Below are 22,967 nucleotides of genomic sequence, written 5' to 3'. Positions count from 1 at the left end.
GTTCGAGGCCAACCTGGGCTACAAAATGGGTTCAAGATCAGCAATACCCTGTCTCAAAAAGACCAAAAAAAAAAAAAAAAAAAAGTAGGATAAACTATAGTGAAAACTCAGAACCACACAAATAAGTTAACTGTGGCACATGGTACTATGAAATATTATGCTACCATAAAATAAAGAATAAAAGGAATGAAATAGCTCCCTACTGCTGACTCCAAGATTTATTGCTGATACTTATCTAAAATAACATGTTGACATGCACAAAAATACTATATACATATTTAGTCCAAACTATTAACACAAAAACCTATCAGCAGTGCTACCAGAGGTAGAAGAGGATGTGAAGAACATCAAAATTTGACAGACTAATCAGAAAGGACCCCAGGGTTATTTTTAATATTTACATTTTCTGCACGATAATGTTAATGGATGACTTATATAGCTAAATTTTGAAAAAAGCAAAACAAGAAGCAAAAAGAAATTAATTGTGACAGAGAGATCAGAGGATAAAGGCCTTCCAGAGATGAAAACTGTGCACAAGGGCCAGAAGCATCTAAATGATCTGAATTTCTTGCAAGTGTCTAAGAGAATGTTGATGACTGAACAAATCTCTCCCTGCTTTCCTCAGAAACGCTCAACTGAGTATTCCAAATGCATAATTTGTAAAGACTATGATGATGATGCAAACAGAGAAAGTTGTCATTTCCATTTCATTGGAAAAGTCCTGTAAATTCCTTAGCCAGATAGTCTCTCTAATCTTCCCATTCAACAGCTCAACTGAACAGCTCTGGGGCAGATAATGACTCCAGAGGCAATCTCAGAACTTCTGGAGGGAGGCACCACTCAGATGAATGAGCCTGTGGTTCAGAGTTATTAGTTGGATGCCCAGATGCATATCATATTTGCAAGAAGCAGTTTACAATCTGTTCATCTTGATAAATGCAGCACGAGGGGATTTAAGTCCCTGCATCTGCAATTTCTGTCTCTCCCTCTCCAAATGTATGGGGAAATTGTAGCCACAAATAACGTGTCAGGGTTGAATGAATTGAGGTCTCTGCTCCATTTCACTCAAAGGTTAATCAATGGAGAGCCGAGGAAAGTCCCAGCAGATAGCAAATATGAGTTCTCTTAACTTCCCAGAACCACAATGTGGGCTAATAATTTCCTTGGCAGTGCCCATGCTTTTGCACGCAGGGTAGTGAGGTGTTAAAGCACTGTGGCCATTTTGTGCATTTTTAAATATTTCTTCAATGATTTCTAAAGGGTCAGGACTGCTTGTACGTTTTCTACCAATGTAAAGTTATCTATCGGTGATAGCAGATGACATGTTTCTGGCTGGCTTGATGGTGGTGTGACTGATTATCAAGGAGGTTTTGGTCTGCTCTGCAGCCCCTGATAACATAGTGGGGCCATTCACGTGAGACATGGATGTTCCAAGTCAGTGCCTGCAGCCCACATCTTTCTTTCTTTTAAACCCGCTTGCACTTGGCGAAGAGCATAGAGCGAAAACTCACATTTACTCAAGGCAGGTGATGCACAAAATGACATGCTTGCTTGCTGAGCAGTACCCAGTCTGCCACTCGCCTGGTCATCTCCAGCTGGTTTCGCTGCAAAGGCAGCAGTCAGTCAGTGGCCGCCAGGGCATCAATATCAAGCACGAACATTATCCAACGGTCTGAAATTAGTAGGCTTCAAGGATGAAAGGCTCATCGGCTTTTAAAAGCAGGAATAAAATCCCCGCATATTGCATCCAAATGGTGCCTTTTTGCTTTTTAAGGTAGTCACATTTTTTTCATGCCAGAGCTGAGACTGAAACAAATTGCAAGACAAAGCAAAAGAGAACATTTATTGATTGTCATGAACCTACACTCATCATTTATTTAATCATCTTTTCATCCATATATCCATCCAATCTGTCTGCAAACGTTTGCTGCAACTGTTGTAAATCTCCCGTTTAAAACAAGGTTCAGTTTGAAATTCAGTTTGCACTTTTTTCAGCCAAAATTATCCATTTGAGCAAAGAAATCTATGGCATTTATGCAACCATTGTGCAAGAACCCCTGGCTTCTCCAACCACCACCTGTGTGCCCGACACACAAACTCCTCTGTGGAGCCCGGATGTCACTCCTGCACGCCAGCCTTACTGTCAACTTCCTGCCAGCGCTCCATACCTCAGCATTTGGGGGGCCCACGAATGTATCACCTCTCCCTGTCCTCCTACATCTCTGTCTTAGTTGCTGCAGAGCAGCTCCTCTACTAGAAGCCTGGCTGTCATCCTAAGTTGTGCCTTTTCCTCATCTGCAACACCTAATTGTTTCCCAAGTGCTACCAGTTTCTTCTTCTTTGTGTATCTCCCCCCATCCCGTGTGTCAGTCTGGCTTCTCTTTCTCCTCAAGCTGCATGTGAGTTAGGATACCAGCCTGGGTTCAGTCCGGGTCTCAGTCCCCTTCTGATCCATCCAGTCTTTACGGTGGGAATCCGGTTAGTCCTCTAAACCTTCACCAGCTCATTTCAGCACTCGGAGAAACACTGTCACAAGGCCCTTTGCGCTGTGGACCTTTCCTCTTTCCAGGAACTTTCACCAATTCCTTTCCCAAGACTCAGTGTAGACCCCGCAGAAATCTTTGCAGATTTCCCAGCCACTAACTGCACTCCCTGCCACCTCTTGAGTGCAAACTAACCCTCGCCGCTGCCACCACTCGGTGATTAGAGCCTGTGAGGGACCCGCATGAACTGAAAGCTCCAACAGCGCTGATGCCAGAGACCGATGCAGTCCCCAAACCAGGATAACATCAGTCTTGCAATGGAAACTGTGCTTTATTGGAATTAATCTTCGAATGGATTAAAAAGTTCGGCTATAGCAGAATCCCAGCAAAGCAGTCTCAATATTCTATGATGGGTCAAGAACTGATAATTGGGAAAGAGTGGGAAGAAAACCAAAAGGATTTTCTCGGGATGTTTTTGCTTCACCATTTTAATAAACTTATTTTTCCTTAGTTATATGGCTTGCCAAGCCATTTAGCTTGCCACTGTGCCCTGGCACCCTCTAAGGGGGATTTAAGGAGCAGCTTTTCTCTGGTTGAACAGGGAAGACTGTTCTGGAGCGGCTCCTGATGGTGGTGTCCTTCTCAATGCAATCAGCCCCACTCCCTCCCATATCCCAATACCCCTTGGTGTAATAAATCATTCTTTCAGCTGTGCAGTCGCATTTAAGGTCTGCCTGCTTAATCTTTAATTGGTTAAGCAGTTATAAGCTCAAATTATACCATGTGAAAAAATATTGCAATAGATCACAATGCTGTCAGTTTTCCTCTGCAGAACTCTGACATTCTCAAGTGTAACAAAGCCTGCCTCTCCCTCACACATTAATTACTGCGGTGACCTTGGGAAAGAGAGTCGCAGAGTTATATTATTTGCAAAGAGAGCATGTTTCTGTCTCCTGAATGTCAGGAGCCCAGGCCTGCACACACGATGTGAGTATCTGTGTGTGTGTGTGTGTGTGTGTGTGTGTGTGTGTGTGTGTGTTTTGGAGGACATATTGGCACTGAATTAAGGTCCCTTTCTTTAGGCCACTGACAAAGTGACTTAATATGTGCTCCTTTCACCAATGGCCAAATTATCTTTTAAGGACCCTTTTGCTTTGTCAGATTGTGTCCACTTCCCTGGGACATCCTCCCTCACTTCTGCCTTCTACTTTGATTTAGAGGCTCCTTATCTGGGCCCCCAGTGTGCTCCATTCACTTAGTAAACAATCATTGGATCATTTTATGTTAACACCTGGTGTAGTGGAGGGGATCCTGAGATAGATAAAATTAGTCCCTCCAAGAGTTAAGACCCAGTCTGCCTCTTTCCGGGCTGGGTTGTAATTGTTTAGGTTTCCTGTCTCTGGTATCAGATTGTGACTGGCATATGATAGGCGGATTTTGTTTTTCTGTTGTTTTGTCTTATATTAACAAATGATGGACAAATAGAAGACCTTTACTTCAGCAAAATTTAATAATCAAAAGGAAGCCCAACCAGGGCTTTAGAATGCGATAAATAGCAGTGAAATGTCACTGAAAGTTTTGCTGATAACCTAGGTTGGGACGCTAAGCTGATGGGAAAAACTTCAGACTCAACCATTATGGTGTTGACAGTGGAAAGGAATGGTGGAGTCTTGCGCTGGCTTGTTTGGGCCCAGGCTGGCCACAGTGAATCCCTGGGCGGGGAGGCCTCCTTATACAGCTAATCTCTCTTCTCTCACCTCCCTGCTGCGCCTCCACCCCCACCCATCCTGCCTCTGGAACACAGCCCTTGGGACAGGGATTACTACCTCTGGTGAAATACCTGGCATTAAAACACAGTATTGAGACCCTTTTTGCTCACATTAATCTAGTATGTAAAAAAGCAATGATACTGGATCCTGGAGAATGTTCCTTCTAGTATGAGTCTATTATTTAGACAGCTAAAATAAAAAGGGCACTTTTTATTACTAGTGTATTTGTTTTCACCTTAAATAAAAATTTGTGCATTAAAAACTCCACTGTGGGATAAACATTACACATTGTTGTCTTGTTTTGACATAGTTGAACTTTGTAATGGCACATTGCTTAGAAAGCAAATCTACAGCTGGGGGTGTGGCTCAGTAGTAGAGTGTATGCTAGGTCCTGGGTTCCAGAGAGAGAGAAAGAGAAAGGTGAAAAAAATTCCTACGTTGTCTGTTTGCCCAAATAAAAATGGAATAGAGAGAGCTAGACTTGTGGTACATAGCTGTAATCCCAGTACTTTGGGAGGCCAAAGCAAGAGGATTGCAATTTCAAGCCCAGCTTGTGCAATTTAGCAGCTTAATGGGACCCTCGCTCAAAACCAAAAATAAAAGAGCCTTGAAACTTGGGTCAGGCCCTAGATTCAATTCCCTAAAAAAAAAAAGAAAGAAAGAAAGAAAGAATGACACCTCAATGATTTCCTGTCTCTCTGTAGTAAATTTCGAGTAGAAAAATGTGTCTGGAACCACTAAGGAAAAAGGAAACTTAGCAGGTACTCCAAGCCTACAGCCTTTTCTTGTCATTACTTGGGTGTTTTTGAATTGTAATTAATATTTTTCACTGTAGGAGAGCTTGCAATAGATTAAGAGGATTTCTTTTAAAAAGTCAATTAATACATTGTTTATTGATCCTATTTTATGAGCATTCACACAATAATAACCTGTGTACTCTATGTAATTCTTCTCACAACTACCACACAGCTGGCTTCTTTGAGGCACTTTATTACCCCTGGAGAAACACAGGAATCTTTTGCGGTGTAGGAAATGTGTGGTAGAATTTTGTTTGTATGTAGACTTCCCGAGCATTGTTGGGATAAAGGGGATATGTAATACCAAACGCCCTATTAGAAGTGTTTGTGGAAAACCCGCTGATGAACAATCTTTTGTTCCTAAGAAACAGAAACCACTTCTCCTTGCAAACAGATTCTGGGTTAAGATGCAAGAAAGCAGAGGTTCAGGGACTCGGACTCCCAGGGCCGGGGCAGAGCTCTGCAGGGCCGCCCTGGCCTAAGGTGAGTGAGGTAAGGGATTTGGTCTTCAATGCTGCCAAAAAAGAGAGAAGCAAAAAAAAAAAAAAATCTCGCGCTTATTCAAATCTCAGCTTTTCTGCCTTGAAAGCTGTGTGACCTGAGGCAAGTTACTACCCTCTCTTGGTCTTAGTTTCTTCACCTGTGAAAGGGGTTAATGGTAACAGTCCCTACCTTCTTAACTCCTATTTAAATGATTTAATGAAGATGTGCTAAGTGCTTCAAACTGTACCTGGCATATTATCAGTACTGTTACTGTGAATTTCCTTCCCAACTCCTACCCCAGCCTTGGGCTGTCAAGGGAGTGGCTGCATGAGCTATGGCTTCCCCAAAGCCACTGGAAGCAGCTGGCAGATATGCACGTATCCGTGTGAGGAGAGGAAGTTCCCTCACAAATGCACACAGCTGCGAGGGTCAGACTTAGAAACGGTAAGCAGCCCCTTTCGGAACGCCCTCCCACGCATTTCCCTAGTGCAAACCACTTCCTTCCCAAGCACGACCTTCACATGACAGAATAAACATTTGCAGATAGCCAGAAAGCAGCAGGGTCCCATATAGGGACAAAAAAGGATGCCTGTCTGCTGCATGCTAAATCCCAGAAAGGATAGCTGTCAAAGTAAGCCTTTACACTACACAAAGCAAGTTGTCAGGTTGGGGAAAAAAACAAAAATTCTTAACTCACTATTCTCTACTAAATGTTGCAGTTATGGAGTGGAGGAGAGGGAGAAAGAGAAGGAAAGAGGGAAGGAGAAAGAAAGAGAAAGAGAGGGAGGGAACAAGAGAGAGAGAGAGAGAGAGACTGCTTTCTACTAAAATGGGACTAAAAGGAAAAAGCAGGGGCTGGGGATTTAGCTCAGCGGCAAAAGCGCCTGCCTGGCATGCGCAAGGTCGTGAGTTCGGTTCCCGGTACCGGAGAAAAACCAAAAAAAAAAAAAAAAAAGGAAAAAGCAGCAGCCTGCACTACCCTGAGGGAAGGAAACCTTGTCTTTATCCTGAGTTCTGTCACCAGGGAACTCTGTGACGTGACCTTCGCTGAAATCCTCAACCTCTAGGGGCTTCAGTGTCCTCCACTGTAAAGCCAGGGAGCTGAACTAGATGAGTTACCAGATTTCTTAAAGCTCTGACATCCTGTGACTTTATAAAATAAAATAGATGTTAGCCGTTGCATCCAACAGGCAACAAAAAGCAACTGGAGACTTCAGCGGGAGAAGATCTCCGTGTGAGGACGCGGTCAGCAGGTGGCTGTGTCAAAGGGCAGGCTGGAGGAGCAGGCGCAGAACAAAGCGGCTGGCTGGGGCGGGCTGGGGGCGGTGGGTGCGGGGAACAGGAAGACTCACCCTGCCCCTGGAAGAGTAGGCACCAGCCATTTTTAACACCTTCCTGTCACTGCACCCGCAATTCAAGGCCCTGAGAGCATGGACTTGACGTAGCCCAGGTCACATGTCACTCTTTGGCTGGTGGGCAGGCAAGCTTGATTTGCTGCCCCCACCTCAAGACGTTGTTCAGTGGGTGAAAAGTGACTCTATCTGGGGTTCCTCAGAGCAACAGTTTGACAAATACGATAATGATGACTGTGTGACTTTTGCCTGTCTGTCTTTGTGATACCACACTTGACATCATTTTCCTAAGTGAAAATACACAAACTGTTCTCATAGCCCACTTGCGCACTGATGTAACTGGGGTAGAAACAGTGGCCCCAGACAGCCCTCTCTTCACACATAGACATGGACATATGGCATAGGCTCTCGAAGGAAAGACTCCATATGCCCCAAGAGGTCATTGGAGGCGGGGAACTGATTCTATGTTTTGCTTCTCTTTTTTTGTTTTTGTATGTTTTGGCACTGGGGATGGAACCCAGGACCTTGCACATGGTAGGCAGGTGCTCTACCACTGAGCTTCACCACCAGCCTTATATTTTGTTTTAAATCGGTTTCTTTCTTCACACATCTGCTGGGCCAGTAATGACAAACCTTTTAGAGACCAAGTGCCCAAACTGCAACCTAAACCCATTTATTGATCTCAAAGTGCCAACACTGCAATTAAACCTGAATGCTGTGATTTTTGTTTAGAAAAAAGTAACTCACACTTTAATATTTTTTGTCTTCAAAGAAAAACACAACAGAGCTTTCAATGATACAAATTCTTTTATTGAAAGGTAAAAGGTAAAAGTTTGCATGTGGCATGCTTTTGCATAATTAATGTGATCTTTGCTGTTGTTCACATGCTGGTAATTTGTCAAACCTTGGCTGGGGTGACTTGGCTTGTGTACCAACAGAGAGGGCTCTGCATGCTACCTGCAGCACGTGTGGCACAGGTTCACCATCACTATCCTAGGCATCAAGGAAGGGCACCTCACAGAGCTACACAAGCAGTCATTTCTCTCTTTTCCTATGTTTAGAGCCCTATTTTTAACTGGTGGTCAATTCTTTCTCTAAATGATAATCAGGTCAATCCTGATTGGTCTGCTCTAGTCATGTGGCTCCCAGACCACCTGCCATTGGTGCTGAAGAGTGGGTCTCTGACCCAGTTCCAGACGCTCTGGTGAGAGAAGGAACCTGCTGGAAGTGGAGGAGGGGTGTTCAGAGGACATTGTAGTGTAAAGTGTAATGATGTTGCCACCGCGCTACCATTCGATACAATCTCTTCTTGAAACCAGGAGAAGGAAAACCTGAAGACAAAACCCAACAAGCTGAAGGCAACAGAGACAAAAAGGAGGAAAGAACTGAGTGTTTGATAGCATGAGTCTTAAATTAACAAAACCCTAGAGCACCCTATTCAGAATTCCTCACTAGGTGAGATGATAAATCATCTCATCATCTAAGTCATTTTGACTTGAGCCTCCCATTAATAGCTGATAAAAGTATCTTGGCTGATAACCTGCAAAACTGTATTCTTGCAGTAATAGTTATCTCCATAGTAACATAATAGGCTCTGCTAACAGCCTTAACTCTCAGGGTAGAAAAGAACTCATCTGGATGACTTTGTGAAGTTTTCTTATTTCTAAAATAATCTGTTTTCCCGCTGCCTGAGTAGACATGCTACAGTTTTCCTTCACATTGCAGGAGTTTCTAGACTAACTCCTCTGTTTTCACTGAAGTACATAATTCCCAGTACAGAAGTACATAATCCACAGAGGAGTTTTTAAATGTAGCTGTTGGTCATCATGCCTCCAGCTCATCTGATGATGCCTCATTTAGATTTTTTTAAATGTAAGAACTCTCCTCCACTCGTTACCCAAAAATCACCATGCATCAGAACAGCACAAAGAGTTGAGGATGATTAAGAACTATGTACACAGCAGAAAAAGAAGAAGAGAAGTAAAGGAAATAGAGAGACAGAGGAGGAAGAAAATAAACTGTCACAAAATTGAGCCCACATCTTTATTCTATCATGTGTTGGGGGAAAGGAGAGGAATATAGTTGGAAAAGAGTGAGAGACAAAAGTTATCTACTGACAGAGAGATAACGGATTAAGCAGCTCTCATGCGGGCCCAAGCTAGTCCTTAAAGGTGGGTTACTGTATTACTAAAAGAGGAAGCCTGTCCCTCCTCTCTGGTTTCCTGTCTCACTGTGTGATTTCTGTCTCCCAGGTGTTCCCACCGTGATGTTACCCACTATGAAATCTCCACCAGACCTGAACCCATGCCAGCTCCATGCCCTTGAAGTTCTAGAATTGTGATCTAAATAAACCTCTTTCTATCTAAAGTACTCAGCCTCAGGCATTGTGTTATAATAATGGGAAGTGGACTAATAGAAGTAGTACTAATAGAAGAAGTATAGTTTAAAATATATATATGATACACAGAATCATGATGTGAGAACACACATATACAGTACCTGCCATCAAGTTAGCACATCATTGTTGTGCTAGAAGACCCTGCTAGGTAGATCATCAATTCCGTCTTCTTATGAATAACCAGTTGGTGAATTCACCAACTGGTGAATTTACAGCCAACATCTTTCATGACACCACACTAGCTACACGAGCAGAACCAGCATGTTCCCTCCCCTTGGGTGCCTTCCAGTCTAGAGACAGGGACAGACATGAATCTCTAATCACAAAAATAATTGCAAATAATAGGTATTGCAGATGGGGGTGAGAAAGTGTATATTTGGGAGGTTTGATGAGTCTGAGAGGCTGGGAAAGAGCCTGCTCAAAGCCACCTTCTCTAGCAGCTTGTCCTGATTCCTTCGGCCAGAGGTTTTATTGGTCTGTAAATTCTCAGCAGGAAGCCAGCATGCTGTAAACGACACTTGTGTACTCTATTGTGTCTAGGATTTTAACTAGTGGTAGGCATATTCGGCCTCCCCTACCAGCTCCTACACCTACGTGTGCTTCCAACTGTCTGCTAAAGTCTGTTATTTTAATAAATAAGTGAAATTGCCTTCTAAGATCTGCCACAATTTAACAAAGCTTGATGCTTAATTTATGCCCTTTGTAAGCCAAATTCCCACTGATTCCCAAGTAATCTGTCAGAATGTAACAGGTGGTCTGCAGAGAAACAATAATTTGGCTCTTCAGAAATTGTATAATATCCCTGCCTCACAGAGTATGACATCCTAAATACTAGCAAATCCCAGACCTGAGCTGACTCACCTATTAATTAGGAGTACACAGACAAGAAAAAGTAAGACTCATAGAATTCCACTTGCCAAATCCTCAATTCCTGAATTTTACAACTAAAATTTTAGTTTGTGATCTAGGGGGAAAAAACAGGTACCAGAAAAATCTCTGGGCACTGGAGCATTCATTCCTGTTTACGCTGCTTATGTAGGAGAAGAAAACCACCTTTTACTTTTACCCTTCTAGGTTCATGGCTGAGACCTCTACAGCAATCAACAGGAGAAAATATATACTCATTTCTTTAAAAAAGTTTGACATGAGACAAGAGGTTTCAAAAGGAAATGAAGATCCTAAGAAAGGGTGAAACTGAGCCTTTTTAATAATAGGTTTGATGAAGCATAGAGTCATGGCGAAATATGATAGGACATATGTAGTACGTCTCATGGCGGTAAGCTGGGGGGAACCCAGCGAGGCCTGTCTGCTCAGAGTTTTCTATGCCCTGTGTCTTTGGAGAGTGAGGATATTCCTTCCTTCTGCATATAGGGATGAGACCTCTCACATGAGGGTCTTTATAGCAGGACAAGAGGAGACCAAAAATGTTTTATTATCTGCTTCAGCAAAGAAATGTACTCGGGGGAAGATGAGAGTGATCTGACTTCTTCTGTTTTCTTGAATTTGTTCAGCTTAAAATATTCAGTACACCAAAGTGCTGTAACTTGGGATAGCATCTCCAAACCCCAGCACTTAATGTTAAGCCTGACCCTGCAGTTAAACCTGGAAGTCGACTCAGTTAAGCAATCTTACTCATATAATGATATCAGAAAACTAAGTTTCATTTTAACTCTGGGAATATTTTCCAATATTTAAGAGCTGTCCCCTTGTCAATATTTGTGTATTATTGTGATTAACAGCTATAATTATTCTTAACATCACTGATGGTATAGCAATTACAAAAGCCAAAGAAATCAGAGAAAACATTTTGCTATTAAGTTTAAGCACTCAATTATTTCATTAAAATTCATTTTATTTTTGTATCCTTGAATTGTTTTCAAAAACCATCCTAAGGCCAAAAGAAGGCAAGATTTATAAATATAAACAAATGTATAAACAAACAGTCCAGGCCCTCTTAAGTAATTTGCCAAAAAGAAATCATCCATCCATATAGGAAACATCACCCAATCAGCATCACCAATGTGGCCCAATGAGAAAAAGGATTTTTCTGTCTTCATCACTCTTATTCCACAAAATTAAAATCTTGGCACATATAATCTGAGCTGTGTAATGATGGGAAAGGAAGAGGCAATTCTCTTGTTCTCCTGTGGGTTTCCCCAGTTTGTCTTCCACCCTCAGAGTGGCTCTCTGAAAACACTCACTCCCTCGCTCCCGTGGGTCAAACAAACTCTCTCGAATTAGTTCTCATCAAGTAGCTCCCTGTTCCTGCTGTTTTCCTTTTGTGCATTCTCAGCTGGACCCAAACATCCCCCAGCCTTCTTGGTCCCCAAATAAACCTGTAAATATTCTTCAAGAGAGGTCAGTCGAGTTTGCCCAGGGATATTCTGAAGGGTTTTTTTTTTTTTTTCCAAAGCAAGCAGACATTATCCACACAAGACTTTTGTTAAGTATTGCTCAAATCATAATTGATAAAAAATAATAATAATTTTAAATCATTTATTAAAACGGTCTTAGAAGAGCACCACAAATCTGCCTCGGGTTGCTGAAGAGTCCTTTCCCCTCCTCCCACAGCAGAGTCCCCTCGTATATTCCTAAGAGGACAATGCAAGTAGTGATAATAAATTTCTGGGCTTAGGATCAGGAAACCCAGGTCTTCGCCAGCTGGTCTCAAACTTGCAAGGATCCTCCTGCCTCAGCCTCCTGAGTGCTAGGATTACAGGCATGTACCACCACGCCTGGCATGTGGTTTACTTTCTAAATCTGCTAAATGCAAGCCCAAGTGTTCCATAAGATTTCTGTCACTTGTTACATTCAGTAATCCTAGAAGAAAGGCATAAAAGTCGGGGTTTAACCTTCCACTCACCAGACTTCTGTGTAACCCACTGATTGTGGGGCTCTCTCTTGTGCTCCCCTAGTCCCTTTGAACATTCTGTTATGTTACTTGACACTCTTCACTGGAATCAGAGGCTTCGTTCCTACTCTGGCCCCACCACCGACTGCTTTGTTATTTTTGCCAGAAGAGTTGCTGGTACACAGTAGGCACTCATTTGGTGGACGACTTCATCGGCAAGGTTGAGCATCCTGAAATGAGGAGCAAAGTGAGCACATCAACCATCGTGTCCAGTACCATGGCGTGGAAACGACCGTCTGACTGCCCTCTGTTCTCCCTAGGAATCTCTGAGCCCACGGCACTGGGTGAGTCCCCTAAGCCTTGCTCATAAACCTTGACCACAGATGTATCCCGGCACTCAGCTGCAGGTTGGCAGCCTGAGCCATCTGTGGTGGGCCCTGCTATTGCCTCTCCAGGTCTGATCTGCCCTCCACTAACCACCTCCGCTGGCTCCAGTGTGGCTGCCTCACGTGGGCTTGGCTGATGGAGAGGACAGGGGACGACAGCACAGTGGGTGTTTATTCTCTCTCTTCAGGGCAACCACAGGCTGTGCTGTCCCCATCCCAGAGGTCACGGCCCCTGCCACACAGCCCTCCGGCATATTCTCCCTGCATCAGGGTGAGGAATGCATCTGTCTCTCTCTCTCTCTCTCTCTCTCTCTCTCTGGGTTCCTGTCCCTTCAGTTCCTTGCCCACTGCCGCAGTCCCAGGGGGCTGCATTCTCCCTTTCTGTTCCCCCATATCCTGTTTACTATGCCCCACATTGAACTCTGCCTAATTATTCACTTTGAGTATGACATCAGCTTCCTGCGAGGACCCTGACAGATAACCACTCCAGTATTATGAAGAGTAAACAATACAGCCAGTCACCACCAAGCACAGTGAGAGGATATAAGCACTGCTTTCCCAATTCTGCCCTGTTATAACTTTTATACACCCTACAATGGCCGCAGAGCACTTTTGACATAGTAGCTACTTGATAAATCTTGGCCGAGTAACTGAAAAAAGTTTCTATGATACTTCTGAGCACAGTTCTTGATTCTGTATTTGAATCAGTGGAAATCAATGTGCAGTTATCAAGATTACCAGTGAATTTAACTTCTTTGGATTTAAGGAAGTGTCTTATTCCAGTATGGAATGGCGGGGCAGGGGAGAGTTCTGCTTTACAGATCTCATTCTCTCTCTTCTCATGCTGTGACTGAATTGTAGGTCAACTCCGGGATAAACAGTGCTCAGGGATGAGCTGACAGCTCAGGGGCAGTTTAACAGACGCAGAGATTAGTCTAATAGATGAAGAGATTAGTTTACTGATCCTTCCTACATCTTAGAGAAAGTAGTGATTTTAGTTCATGTCTCTGATTCATATGCAATCACTTTTCCAGGGTGACCACTTTTTCCTCCTACACCCAGATAGAAATGTAGTTTAGGGTGAACTGTACCTCCTTGAATCACTCATGCTTATAATGAACAAGCCAAATAGTCAATAAAGCCGTATCATCACTCACCTCGTAATATCGATCTCACTGATGCAGTGAAGAAGGAACCTCTAGTTCTGGTATTGGGGGAAGCACTTCCTTAACCCGAGCGGGCTCTATCATTTAAAAAAGAGAGTTGTGTTAGTGCAAAAAGGATGCAATATCTTCTAATGTAGGAAGTGCAGACAGACAGCCCTGCCCTACATCCAAAAAGGATTTGGCCAGTTTCCATCACTCACTAGATTTCCTGCCTACAACAAACTTTTAACCTACTTCTCCCAACTCTGTCTTTGTCCCTTTCTTTCTTTCCTTTGCCTTCTCAGCTCATTTTCTGGGCACAAGACCCAAATTACAGCCAAGAAGAAGCAATGTACAAAGAAATGGAAAGGCACAATATCACATAGCAAGAAAAGACTCTTAGTTTGGAAACTAACTGCAAACACTTCCTTCTCTCACATTTTGTTGAAATATGTCCCTAAGGAGAATGTTAATAATGTCTTCAATTTCAAGGACTGTTTTGCCAAGAAGAAAAAATTTAAATTAGGTGTATTCTAATCTGTCTCTGCTTTTAACTATGTGACTCTATAAAATTATTTATTCACCTAATGTTATCATCACCCAACTTCAAAGCAGGAGAAAAAACTTCACGTCCTGCATAATGGCATCTCTTTCACTGTCCTAAGATCTGAGGTCCTGCTTTTCTAGCTTTTATATTGGGATGAGTCCTACATAATATATGTGAGTTTTATTTTGTAGAAATCTCTCTGATGCAAAGCCCAGAACATAAATGGAAAGAAGGTGACAACGATTTGAAGATAAGCTTGGGTAGATGCTTCCTAAGAAATCAACAGAGAAGATTTAAGTCATTCAAAAACATGCTGCTTCTTGTCTGTTACCCAAATAGGAATACTGTAGAACTTTCAGAAAATCTTTGTTTTAATCAGAATTTTTCTTTTAATAGGGAAAATTTTGAGATTTAACTTTCTGAATAATGAATATATCTATATCTATATCTATATCTATATCTATATCTATATCTATATAACTGAACCCAGGATCTTCACACTGAGCTACATCCCCAGCCCTTTTTATTTTTATTTTGAAAAAGGATCTCACGAAGTTACTAAACTGCCCAGGCTGAGCTTGAATTTGTAATCCTCCTGCCTCAGCCTCCCAGAGTGCAAAGATTATAGGTATGTGCAACCATGACTAGCTATGTCTGTGGATCTTTAATTTGCATTTCCACCAGAATGTAGGCTCCAGGGAAAAAGACCTCCACATGTTAGGTTCATCACTGTGCCTCCTCTACCCAGAAGGCCAATATTATTGGTACAAAATAGGTACCAAAAACATTGTGTTTGAAAGAAGTTATTCTAGATAAGCCTAAAAAAATCTTTCAAATGTTTAAGAGCTCTTCATATTTCCTTTTCTGTAAAGCAGTCTGTGCTCATCCTTTACCCATTCGGCTGCTGGATTGTTATGTTTTGTTTATCAGTTATTAGAAGCTCCTTTTGTACTGGACACTTAGCTGCTTATTTTCAATAAGTTGCGAATATTTTTTCTCCATTAGTTGTATCTCTGTTTTTTAACCTTAGCTTGTGATGGATTTTATTGTGTACATTTTTGTTACATACTCAAATTTATCAGTCTTTTGTATGAATTTTGTGTCCTGATTAGAAAGACTTTGCAGTTAGGAATGAATTCAGTCATAAGTTCTTCATTTTATGGCTTTACATTTGCATTAAAATTATTGATCTTCTTGAAATTTCCCCCAATGTTAGTGCAAGCTCTGGACTAAGTTCATGTTCTGTCTTGGTCATTCAGTGGCCTCAATACCATCCACTTCGTAACCTTCCATTTTCTTGTGCCATTTTTACCTATGCTGAAGTCCTGAACTTTCTAATTTTTCATCTGATATATTTATTTAATCAAGTACCAGGGCCATGATGGAATGGATACTCATCATCTTTATTCTGCTATTTTGGTTTTCCCCTGGCTATTGTTAACAGTCTCTTTGTTATAGAATTATTAAATGAACTTGTTTATTTCAAAAATATTACACTTACTGATTTGGGAAGAACTGGCAATCTTACATACTCATCGTCTTATTGAAAAACATGCTATACCTTTCCTTTTGCTCAAGTTATTTTTATTTCCTTCGAGAATGTTTTTCTGAAGTTTTCTTCAGAAAGATCTTGTACATGTCTTAGATCGTTTATCTCTTTATAGTTGTTTTAAATACAATATATCTTCTAAGTTGTTGCTTAAACATAGAAATCCTATTGAATTTTAATAGTAATTTGGTCAAAAAACTAAAACTTCCATTCCAGCTATTCCTCTTCTAGGTATCTTCCCAAAATTGTTAAAGACACCATATCACAGTGATCCATGCATACTGTTGTTCATAGCAGCACAGTTCATCATAGCTAAGTCTTGAAGAGGAATATGTCCATCAACACACAAACTGATAAAGAAAAGATGGTACTTATACACAGTGGAGTGCTACTCTGCCATAAAGAAGGATAAACTTGAGTCATTTATAGGAAAACAAATGCATTTTGAGACCATGATGTTAAGTGAAGTAAATCAGGCATGCAAGCTTAAATAGTGCATGGTTTCTCTTATATGAAAAACTTACTATATAAATATGGTACAAAATAAAAGACAGATAATGGAACAAGAGAGATAAAAAATTATTGTAGTCCAGCACAATGTATCTAAAAGTGTAGCTTGACTTAGTACAATTTTCATGTGTTTTATATATTTTTTGGACTATTTGGTTTTTGGTATATATATATATATATATATATAATAACTAACTTTATAAGGTCTCATATATAAGTGAATCTGATGCTGGCAAAATAAAAGGGTTGGAGGGACAGGAAAAAGAATTGAAATGTGTTCTGTACATGTACTAATTCCCTGTGGTGAATGTAGTCATGACGTACTACAGACATGTACTAATAAAAGTCAAATGAATAAGTAAAATAATACTCCTTTTCCTTCTGTCCTTTGTTAAATTTGTATTTTTCATGATTTTTAGTGAATTTTCTTAGATTTTCCAGGAACACAACTTCCAGTGATTTCTCCTATTCTTTCAAACTTCAGGACCTCGTATTTCTGTGTTTTATTTAACTGTGTTGATAATGATAGAGTGGCAACAGTGGACAGTCCCACAAATTTCTGGCTTTAGCGAGACATGCTTCTAGTATTTCCACATTAAATGCATTTCTGGAGTTTCTGCTCATTCACTTGAGACAGATAGATTTTATAATCTTAAGGATGTGTCTACATATCTCATTTTTATTTTTGAGACAGGAACTTGCCATGTTCTTCAGGCTGGTCTTGAACTGACTATATAGCCTAGGCTGACCTCAAGCTCATAGCAATCTTCCTGCCTCAGTCCCATGATTGCTGGGACTACAGTGTGCACCACTATGGCTGGCATTATTATAAGTTTTAAGATATTTTTTCAAATGAAATTTTTAGTATCTAGTTAAAGAAACAATATTTCCTCCTAAATCTGCAAATCTGATAAAGTGACATTAATAGATTTCCTACTGACAAACTGAGCTCAGAGACAGAGCTTTCAGATGAGGATGCAGACCTGCCAACATCTTGATTTCAGCCTGGGGATACCCTGAGCTAGGCCAGCCCGGCCAAGCCATGCCCAGACTTAGAACCTCTAGAAATTGAGATGGTAAATATGTGGTGTTTACTACCCACCAATAAAAAACTAGTATAGTGATCAACTGAACTTTAGCCTGAAAATCACCAGAGGTAGTGATTTAAAACCCATGTTCTTGAGTTCAACTCCAGATATATTGAATTAGAATCTGCCTTCATAAAAGCCCAGGAGCCTGAATTTTATACACTTCCATGTTTATTTTGATGTATATGAGAGCTTTAGAGTGAATTTACTGTGCAAATAATTGTTCATACAATCTTTGACAAAGCATCTTATACCTTCCAGAATTTGAGATTTAGAGATTATTCTTTCTAAAGGTTATAATATCAAAGAAGGACTATTCATAAAACTAAATAATTATCAAAGAAAATTAACAGAGTTCTTTTGGTTGGAAATCAAACTGCTCATCATTTGCTTATTCACTCAGTTTGCTGATGTTTTACAGCATAGTATAACTGTAATTTACTATAGGAAGCTATTACCTGTCAAAATGATGGCTGATCTGAAGAAATTCCCCAGTGGTGCATTATCCTTGGTTTCTGCTAGTATCCAAAGTCATGTAACTTATATGCTAATAGCAACACTTCTAAAAATTGATAAAAAGCCAAAAAAGATAGGATATATGTCATTTTAATACTTCCTTCAGAATAGCTAAAAAAAGGGAATTTTTTTCCCTCATGCTACACTGGAAAATAGAGTTTCTTTCAAATATTATTAATTCATCAACCCTAGTTAAGGCAATAGAAGCAGTCAAAAATATTTGAGAACTTCACAGATGTCTTTTCATGAATTTGTCAAATATCTGAACCATTTTTTTGGACATTTTTCAGGAACCTTAGAAGAGCCTAAAAAATTAAAAAGAACCATAGTGTGAATTTTGACCTGGCTGAATCTAGCAAACAAAATGGATTTCTAGCAGTAGGAACTTTGATTAGAATAAAATTCCGTGAGTGATGTTCTTGAATAAAGCCCTATCACACTGTTCATGACAATGCCCAGGTTGTCCTGTGATGCTGCTTCTTTATTTCTTTGTTTTTTAAAAGAGTTTTATCACCTCTCAAAGGTGTTTTATATCTATGACATCCGCTATCTAACCTCAATTCATCTTTTCAAAGTAATTTTGGATTCCCACAGCATAATGGAAACTTGCAAGGTGTTTCTGTCACTGCTCCTGGTGGCTTCTCTGTCAAAGACAAGGAACATCTTCCCCCACAAGGGCACATCTAACCTCTCCTTTGCAGCCTTTTTCAGCTAGTGCCTCATTTTTCTCAATAAAAGGGCACAGGTTCAAGCAGAATAAGGAGATAACCCTCGAGTACAAACCAGAACTTTTACAGTAAAGAAAATAGGATCAAGCCAGGCACGGTGGCACACACATACAATCCCAGTACTGGCAGGGTTTGAGACAGGAGTTCAAGTTCAAATTCAAGTCCTGCTTGGGCAACCTAGCAAGACTCTGTCTCAAAATAAAAAATAAAAAAGTGTTAGAAATGTAGCTCAATGAGAAAGTCTGAGATTCAACCCCAGGCCAGGGTCAGGGGGACAAGGATGAGGACAAGGAGAGGAAGAGGAAGGAAAAGAAAAAGAAGAAGGAGAAAAGGAAGAAGAGAGGAGAGAAAAGAAAAAGGAAAAAGAAAAGAATATTGTTGTCTGAAAGCGATTAACCTCAGAGCTTACCCACACCAAGTTGCTTTCAAAAATTATTCCCACATCAAAGCCCACTAAACGTTAAAGGTGCTATGTTAAGTGAGCCAGTCAAAGCTACCCCTACAATGAGGAAGAAGATCTCAAGCTATCTGGCTAGGAAATGTAAACAACCTTACCAAGGATCCAAGGAACCCTTGGCTGTTGCTATGATTTTATATTTAGATGTCCCCCCAAAGCTTCATGCACCAATACATGGGGCTCTGAGGAGGCGACTGTCTCATGTGTGTGATAGTCATCACTGGATTGTCCCACTGATGGGTTTATGGCTGGGTGCGATGTTGGGAAACGAAGCCTGGTGGGAAGAGATGAGTCACGGTGTGGCCTGGAACTATATATGTGTATCACTCCTCCTCCCTTGAAGCTCCTCTGATTCCTGCCTGCTATGCCAGGAGCTGATTCTCTTCTGCCATGCTTCCCTACCTTGGAGACAGCTGATCAGGGACTAAAACCTCTACAACTTGTGAGAAAGCTCTCCTCCTTTAACTTGTGGATATTTTGTCCCAGGAAGGAGAAAGTAACAAAGATGGCTATGATCTGACTTCCAACATGGCTCTGTGTGACAGAGCACACGAGTGTGCTGTTTATGTGTTTTGGTCTGTATGTCTTTCAACCATGTCCTTCCTTGTGAATAAATACATTGGCCTTTAGGTTTCTTAAGCCTACTTGTGTGAGATGGGTTGTACAATGGATTCTTCTCCACACACTGCCATCACAGAAGCCTGAGCCTAATGGCCTAGAAGAAAGGCACTGGGCCAGGTAAATTCCCCATTCTGAGCCATCCTGGACAGGCTTAGCCTTGCCCATACATTCTATTTAGAGGGACAGTGGGGGCTGCCATCATCTGCACTACCCAAATCATTTCCCTCTGGGTTTGTTTGTGGTACTGGGAATTGAATCCAGGGTCTTCACACTGAACTACAGTCTCCCTAAGTCACCAAGTTACCCAGGCTGGGCTCAAACTTGTGATTCTCCTGTCTCAGCCTCCCAGAGTTCTGGGATTCTAGGCATGCAACAGCATACCCAGCCTTCTTGTGGCTTTGGTCCAGCTACAGTGGTTGCCTTGAAGCTAAAAGAAGGAAAATAAAGGTAGAGGTCAAATAAGATGTCAAAGGTGTACTTTATAAGTATATTTCAATGAACTCTGAAAAATGGAAAGCACTACCTAGACAAAAAAAGAATCTTTTTACCAGCTTTTGTTTCAGCCCTCTCCAGGGTTCTGCTCAGAAGCTAGTAGGACTCACGCAGGTGTTGGGCAGGGCAGGGCTACAGAGAGCAAGCTTTGGGAATGAAGCCCTCGGTTCTTCCTCCCTTCCTTCCTACTTGGGAAGAGTTAGCCACCACGATTCTCCACAGAGATAGCGGCAATAAACATCTGAATTGTCACCCATAATGTATTTGGTTTCCTCCAAAGAGCTCCTCCCAAAACTAAAGGAAATTTAGTTAATCTTCACTGATTACTGTAGACAAGACAGCTGGAAATCTTCAGACAGTTTGGTGATTCTTAAGTCAGTTGTCTAAGCTGGCTTCAAAAACCTTCCAGTCTTAATTTTCTCTTATTGTGGTAGGACTGCAGAGCTTCATTGTCGCTCTACATCATTCTGACCTTTCATCGCATAAAAACATTGGCACTTTGTGCGAGCCCAAAATAGCTAAGTAGCCTTTTAGAACTAACAGAACCAATTATGGAAGTTGAAATAGATTTCCATTATTCAAGGTGCCAACTCCCTACCATGTTCAAAGCCCATCTGTTATTATTTACAGTGATCCTGAAAGTACTCCTCTGCTCCAAGTCGGGACAATCTGAAAATCAAATGCAGATGGAAAATAAGTGACTGCAAAATTATGGAGAATTATCAAAAGGAAAGAAAAGGAAACTCCTTGAACTGACAGTTGTCAATACTCCAAGCCATTGACTTGGTCTCCAGTTACTTCATGCTTAAGGAAATGAAACTGTTGAAGCACTTGACCACTTCCTCCTCATTATTTCAGATGCCCATTATCAAACCTTATAATTTAGTGGGAGGGGTTCTTGCAAGGTGTTTGTAAGACAGCAGCTGCTGCCCTTTCAGCCTTCAATAGAAAGGTATCTTTATTGAGTTTATATTTACTGGAGACCCACTAGGACCCTGTACATATGCACCCTGCTGCAAGGTGGGGGCCAGCAGTCAATATCATCAGATATTTGACCTCGAGTTGCCAACTGGCTCGCGGGAGAGACATCTAACACTAACACAAAAATACAAAGTAGCATCATTGGCAAATACTGCAAAGTGATTTATGGTGTTTTAAGGATGTGTGATCAGGTCTCACACTACTTCCCTGAGGAAGTTGAGTTAGGTCTACATGGTGAGGGAAGGGTTAGAATTCGCCAAAGTCAGGGTGGGAGGAGGGGCGGTAGGCTGGGGCAGGCCAGGCAGGTGGGACAGTTTAGGCACAGATGAAGGAGATGTTTAGATGGAGATTTTTGTCATCACTTCCTCCAGACGTGGTATAAATGGCTGTCACATAAAGGTATTCAATGAATGAGTAGAATAAATCACACCCTGCCTGTAGAGTCTTCACACTTGTGAATTTCTTCCTGCAAACAGAATCATCCTCTGCATTTTGATCAATTCTGTAACCAAGCAGATGGCTGTAACCTTTCCTGTTTTATGAACCCAAACGTGTATTTTAAGAGCCATAAATATTATAGTTAGGCAAGTAAAAATTAAATTTTCATGTTATCTTGCTTGGTTGCAAAACATCTGGCACCAGTAATGGATCTTCTCTTCTTTAGGAAATTGAAACCTGCTTATGCTTTATTGTACTGGCCATAAACATGTTGCAAATTATAATTTTACATTGCCATTAGTTTTATTTTAGGGTAATATAAATTGGGTCAGCCACTTACTTTTGGCATTTACTCATTCTCTTTCACAATAAAATTCAGTTTTTCTTGCTCCATGTTCTCTTAGAATCTACCACATCAACTGCAAAAAAACATTTCAGCCAGCACCGAAATGTTTCTTTGTGGATGACTCACACTGTCACACAAGCTGCTACAACTTTATATAGAGAAAACACTTCCTCTCACTTCCCAGTGTTCAGTGCAAAACGCAAGGAGAGTTTTGATCTGCGGCTTGAGCCAGTAGTTCTCCAGTTCACCACTGCTGTTAAGTGGTGTGCTAGAAACTACGTCAGGCCAGGTGTGGTGGTGCGCACTGACCACCCCAGCTATTTGGGAGGCTGAGGCAGGAGAACCGAAAGTAGGAATCCAGCCTAGGCTACTTAGTGACTGAGCAAGATTCTGTCTCAAAATACAAAATTATAAAAGATATAGCTCAGTACAAAGGTCCTGGGTCCAATCCCTACAGTAGTACTGAAAACAAAGCACTGCATCAGTTGGACAGAACTGAATTTGAATCCTGAATATAAACCAGCTAACCAGTTGCTTAAACTTTCCTAGCCTCAGTTTTCTCATCAGAAAAAAAGTAAAGTCCTTGTGAAATCAGACCAAGCATATATGTGAAAGCACAGAGCATATGGAAGGTGCTTGGTGGATATTCCATCCCTTCTCCTCAGGCAGCCAGAAGTAGAATGTCCTTACTTACATTGGGCTCCTGCAAAGGCAGGGGCTGTGCCTGAAGTATGTGCCACTCTACAGTACTTACTGCCAATGCTTAAGATAATGGCTGACCCATAGTGAGTGTTCCATAAAAGTTTAGTTGAATATTTAAAGGTGAAGAATTTCAAGTTTTAAAGACTTTGCCCTTTTATGGAAAACAATCCTCCATGCAACAAGAACTCAGAAAAAGTCAGGTGTAGCTATTCTGTTTGCAGACAATGGAAACTTCAAACTGACAACAATCAAAAGAGATAAAGAAGGTCACTACATACTTGTCAGGGGAAAACTGCAAGAGGATGAGATAACAATCATAAACATGTAT

The 22,967-nt window shown here is 41.2% G+C and overlaps 1 protein-coding gene across 5 annotated transcripts in view; it reads right to left on the bottom strand.

The window, feature by feature from the left end:
• Tmem156 (transmembrane protein 156) overlaps positions 1–22,967 on the bottom strand; it is a 56,946-nt gene continuing 33,979 nt past the window's right edge. Inside the window, exons 6-9 of one of the 5 annotated variants that reach the window (XR_001235457.1) lie at positions 13,677–13,762; positions 12,146–12,363; positions 1,512–1,806; positions 1–18 (exon numbers count right to left, since the gene is read on the bottom strand). Coding sequence is in view for 1 of the 5 variants with exons in the window: in XM_013518054.1 (XP_013373508.1) it covers positions 13,692–13,762 (71 nt within the window). In the remaining 4 variants the exon portion in view is untranslated. Of the gene's footprint in view, positions 49–1,500; positions 1,807–11,116; positions 12,364–13,676; positions 13,763–17,816; positions 17,921–22,967 lie in introns of those variants that run through there. The other 4 variants (XR_001235455.1, XR_001235456.1, XM_013518054.1 and 1 more) reach the window with 4 other exon arrangements.

Source organism: Chinchilla lanigera, unplaced genomic scaffold, assembly GCF_000276665.1.
Source record: "Chinchilla lanigera isolate Chin_1 unplaced genomic scaffold, ChiLan1.0 scaffold00042, whole genome shotgun sequence".
Classification (NCBI taxonomy): Eukaryota; Metazoa; Chordata; class Mammalia; order Rodentia; family Chinchillidae; genus Chinchilla; species Chinchilla lanigera.
Note: the sequence above shows the minus strand (reverse complement) of the source record. Positions and strands in the feature narration are given on the sequence as shown.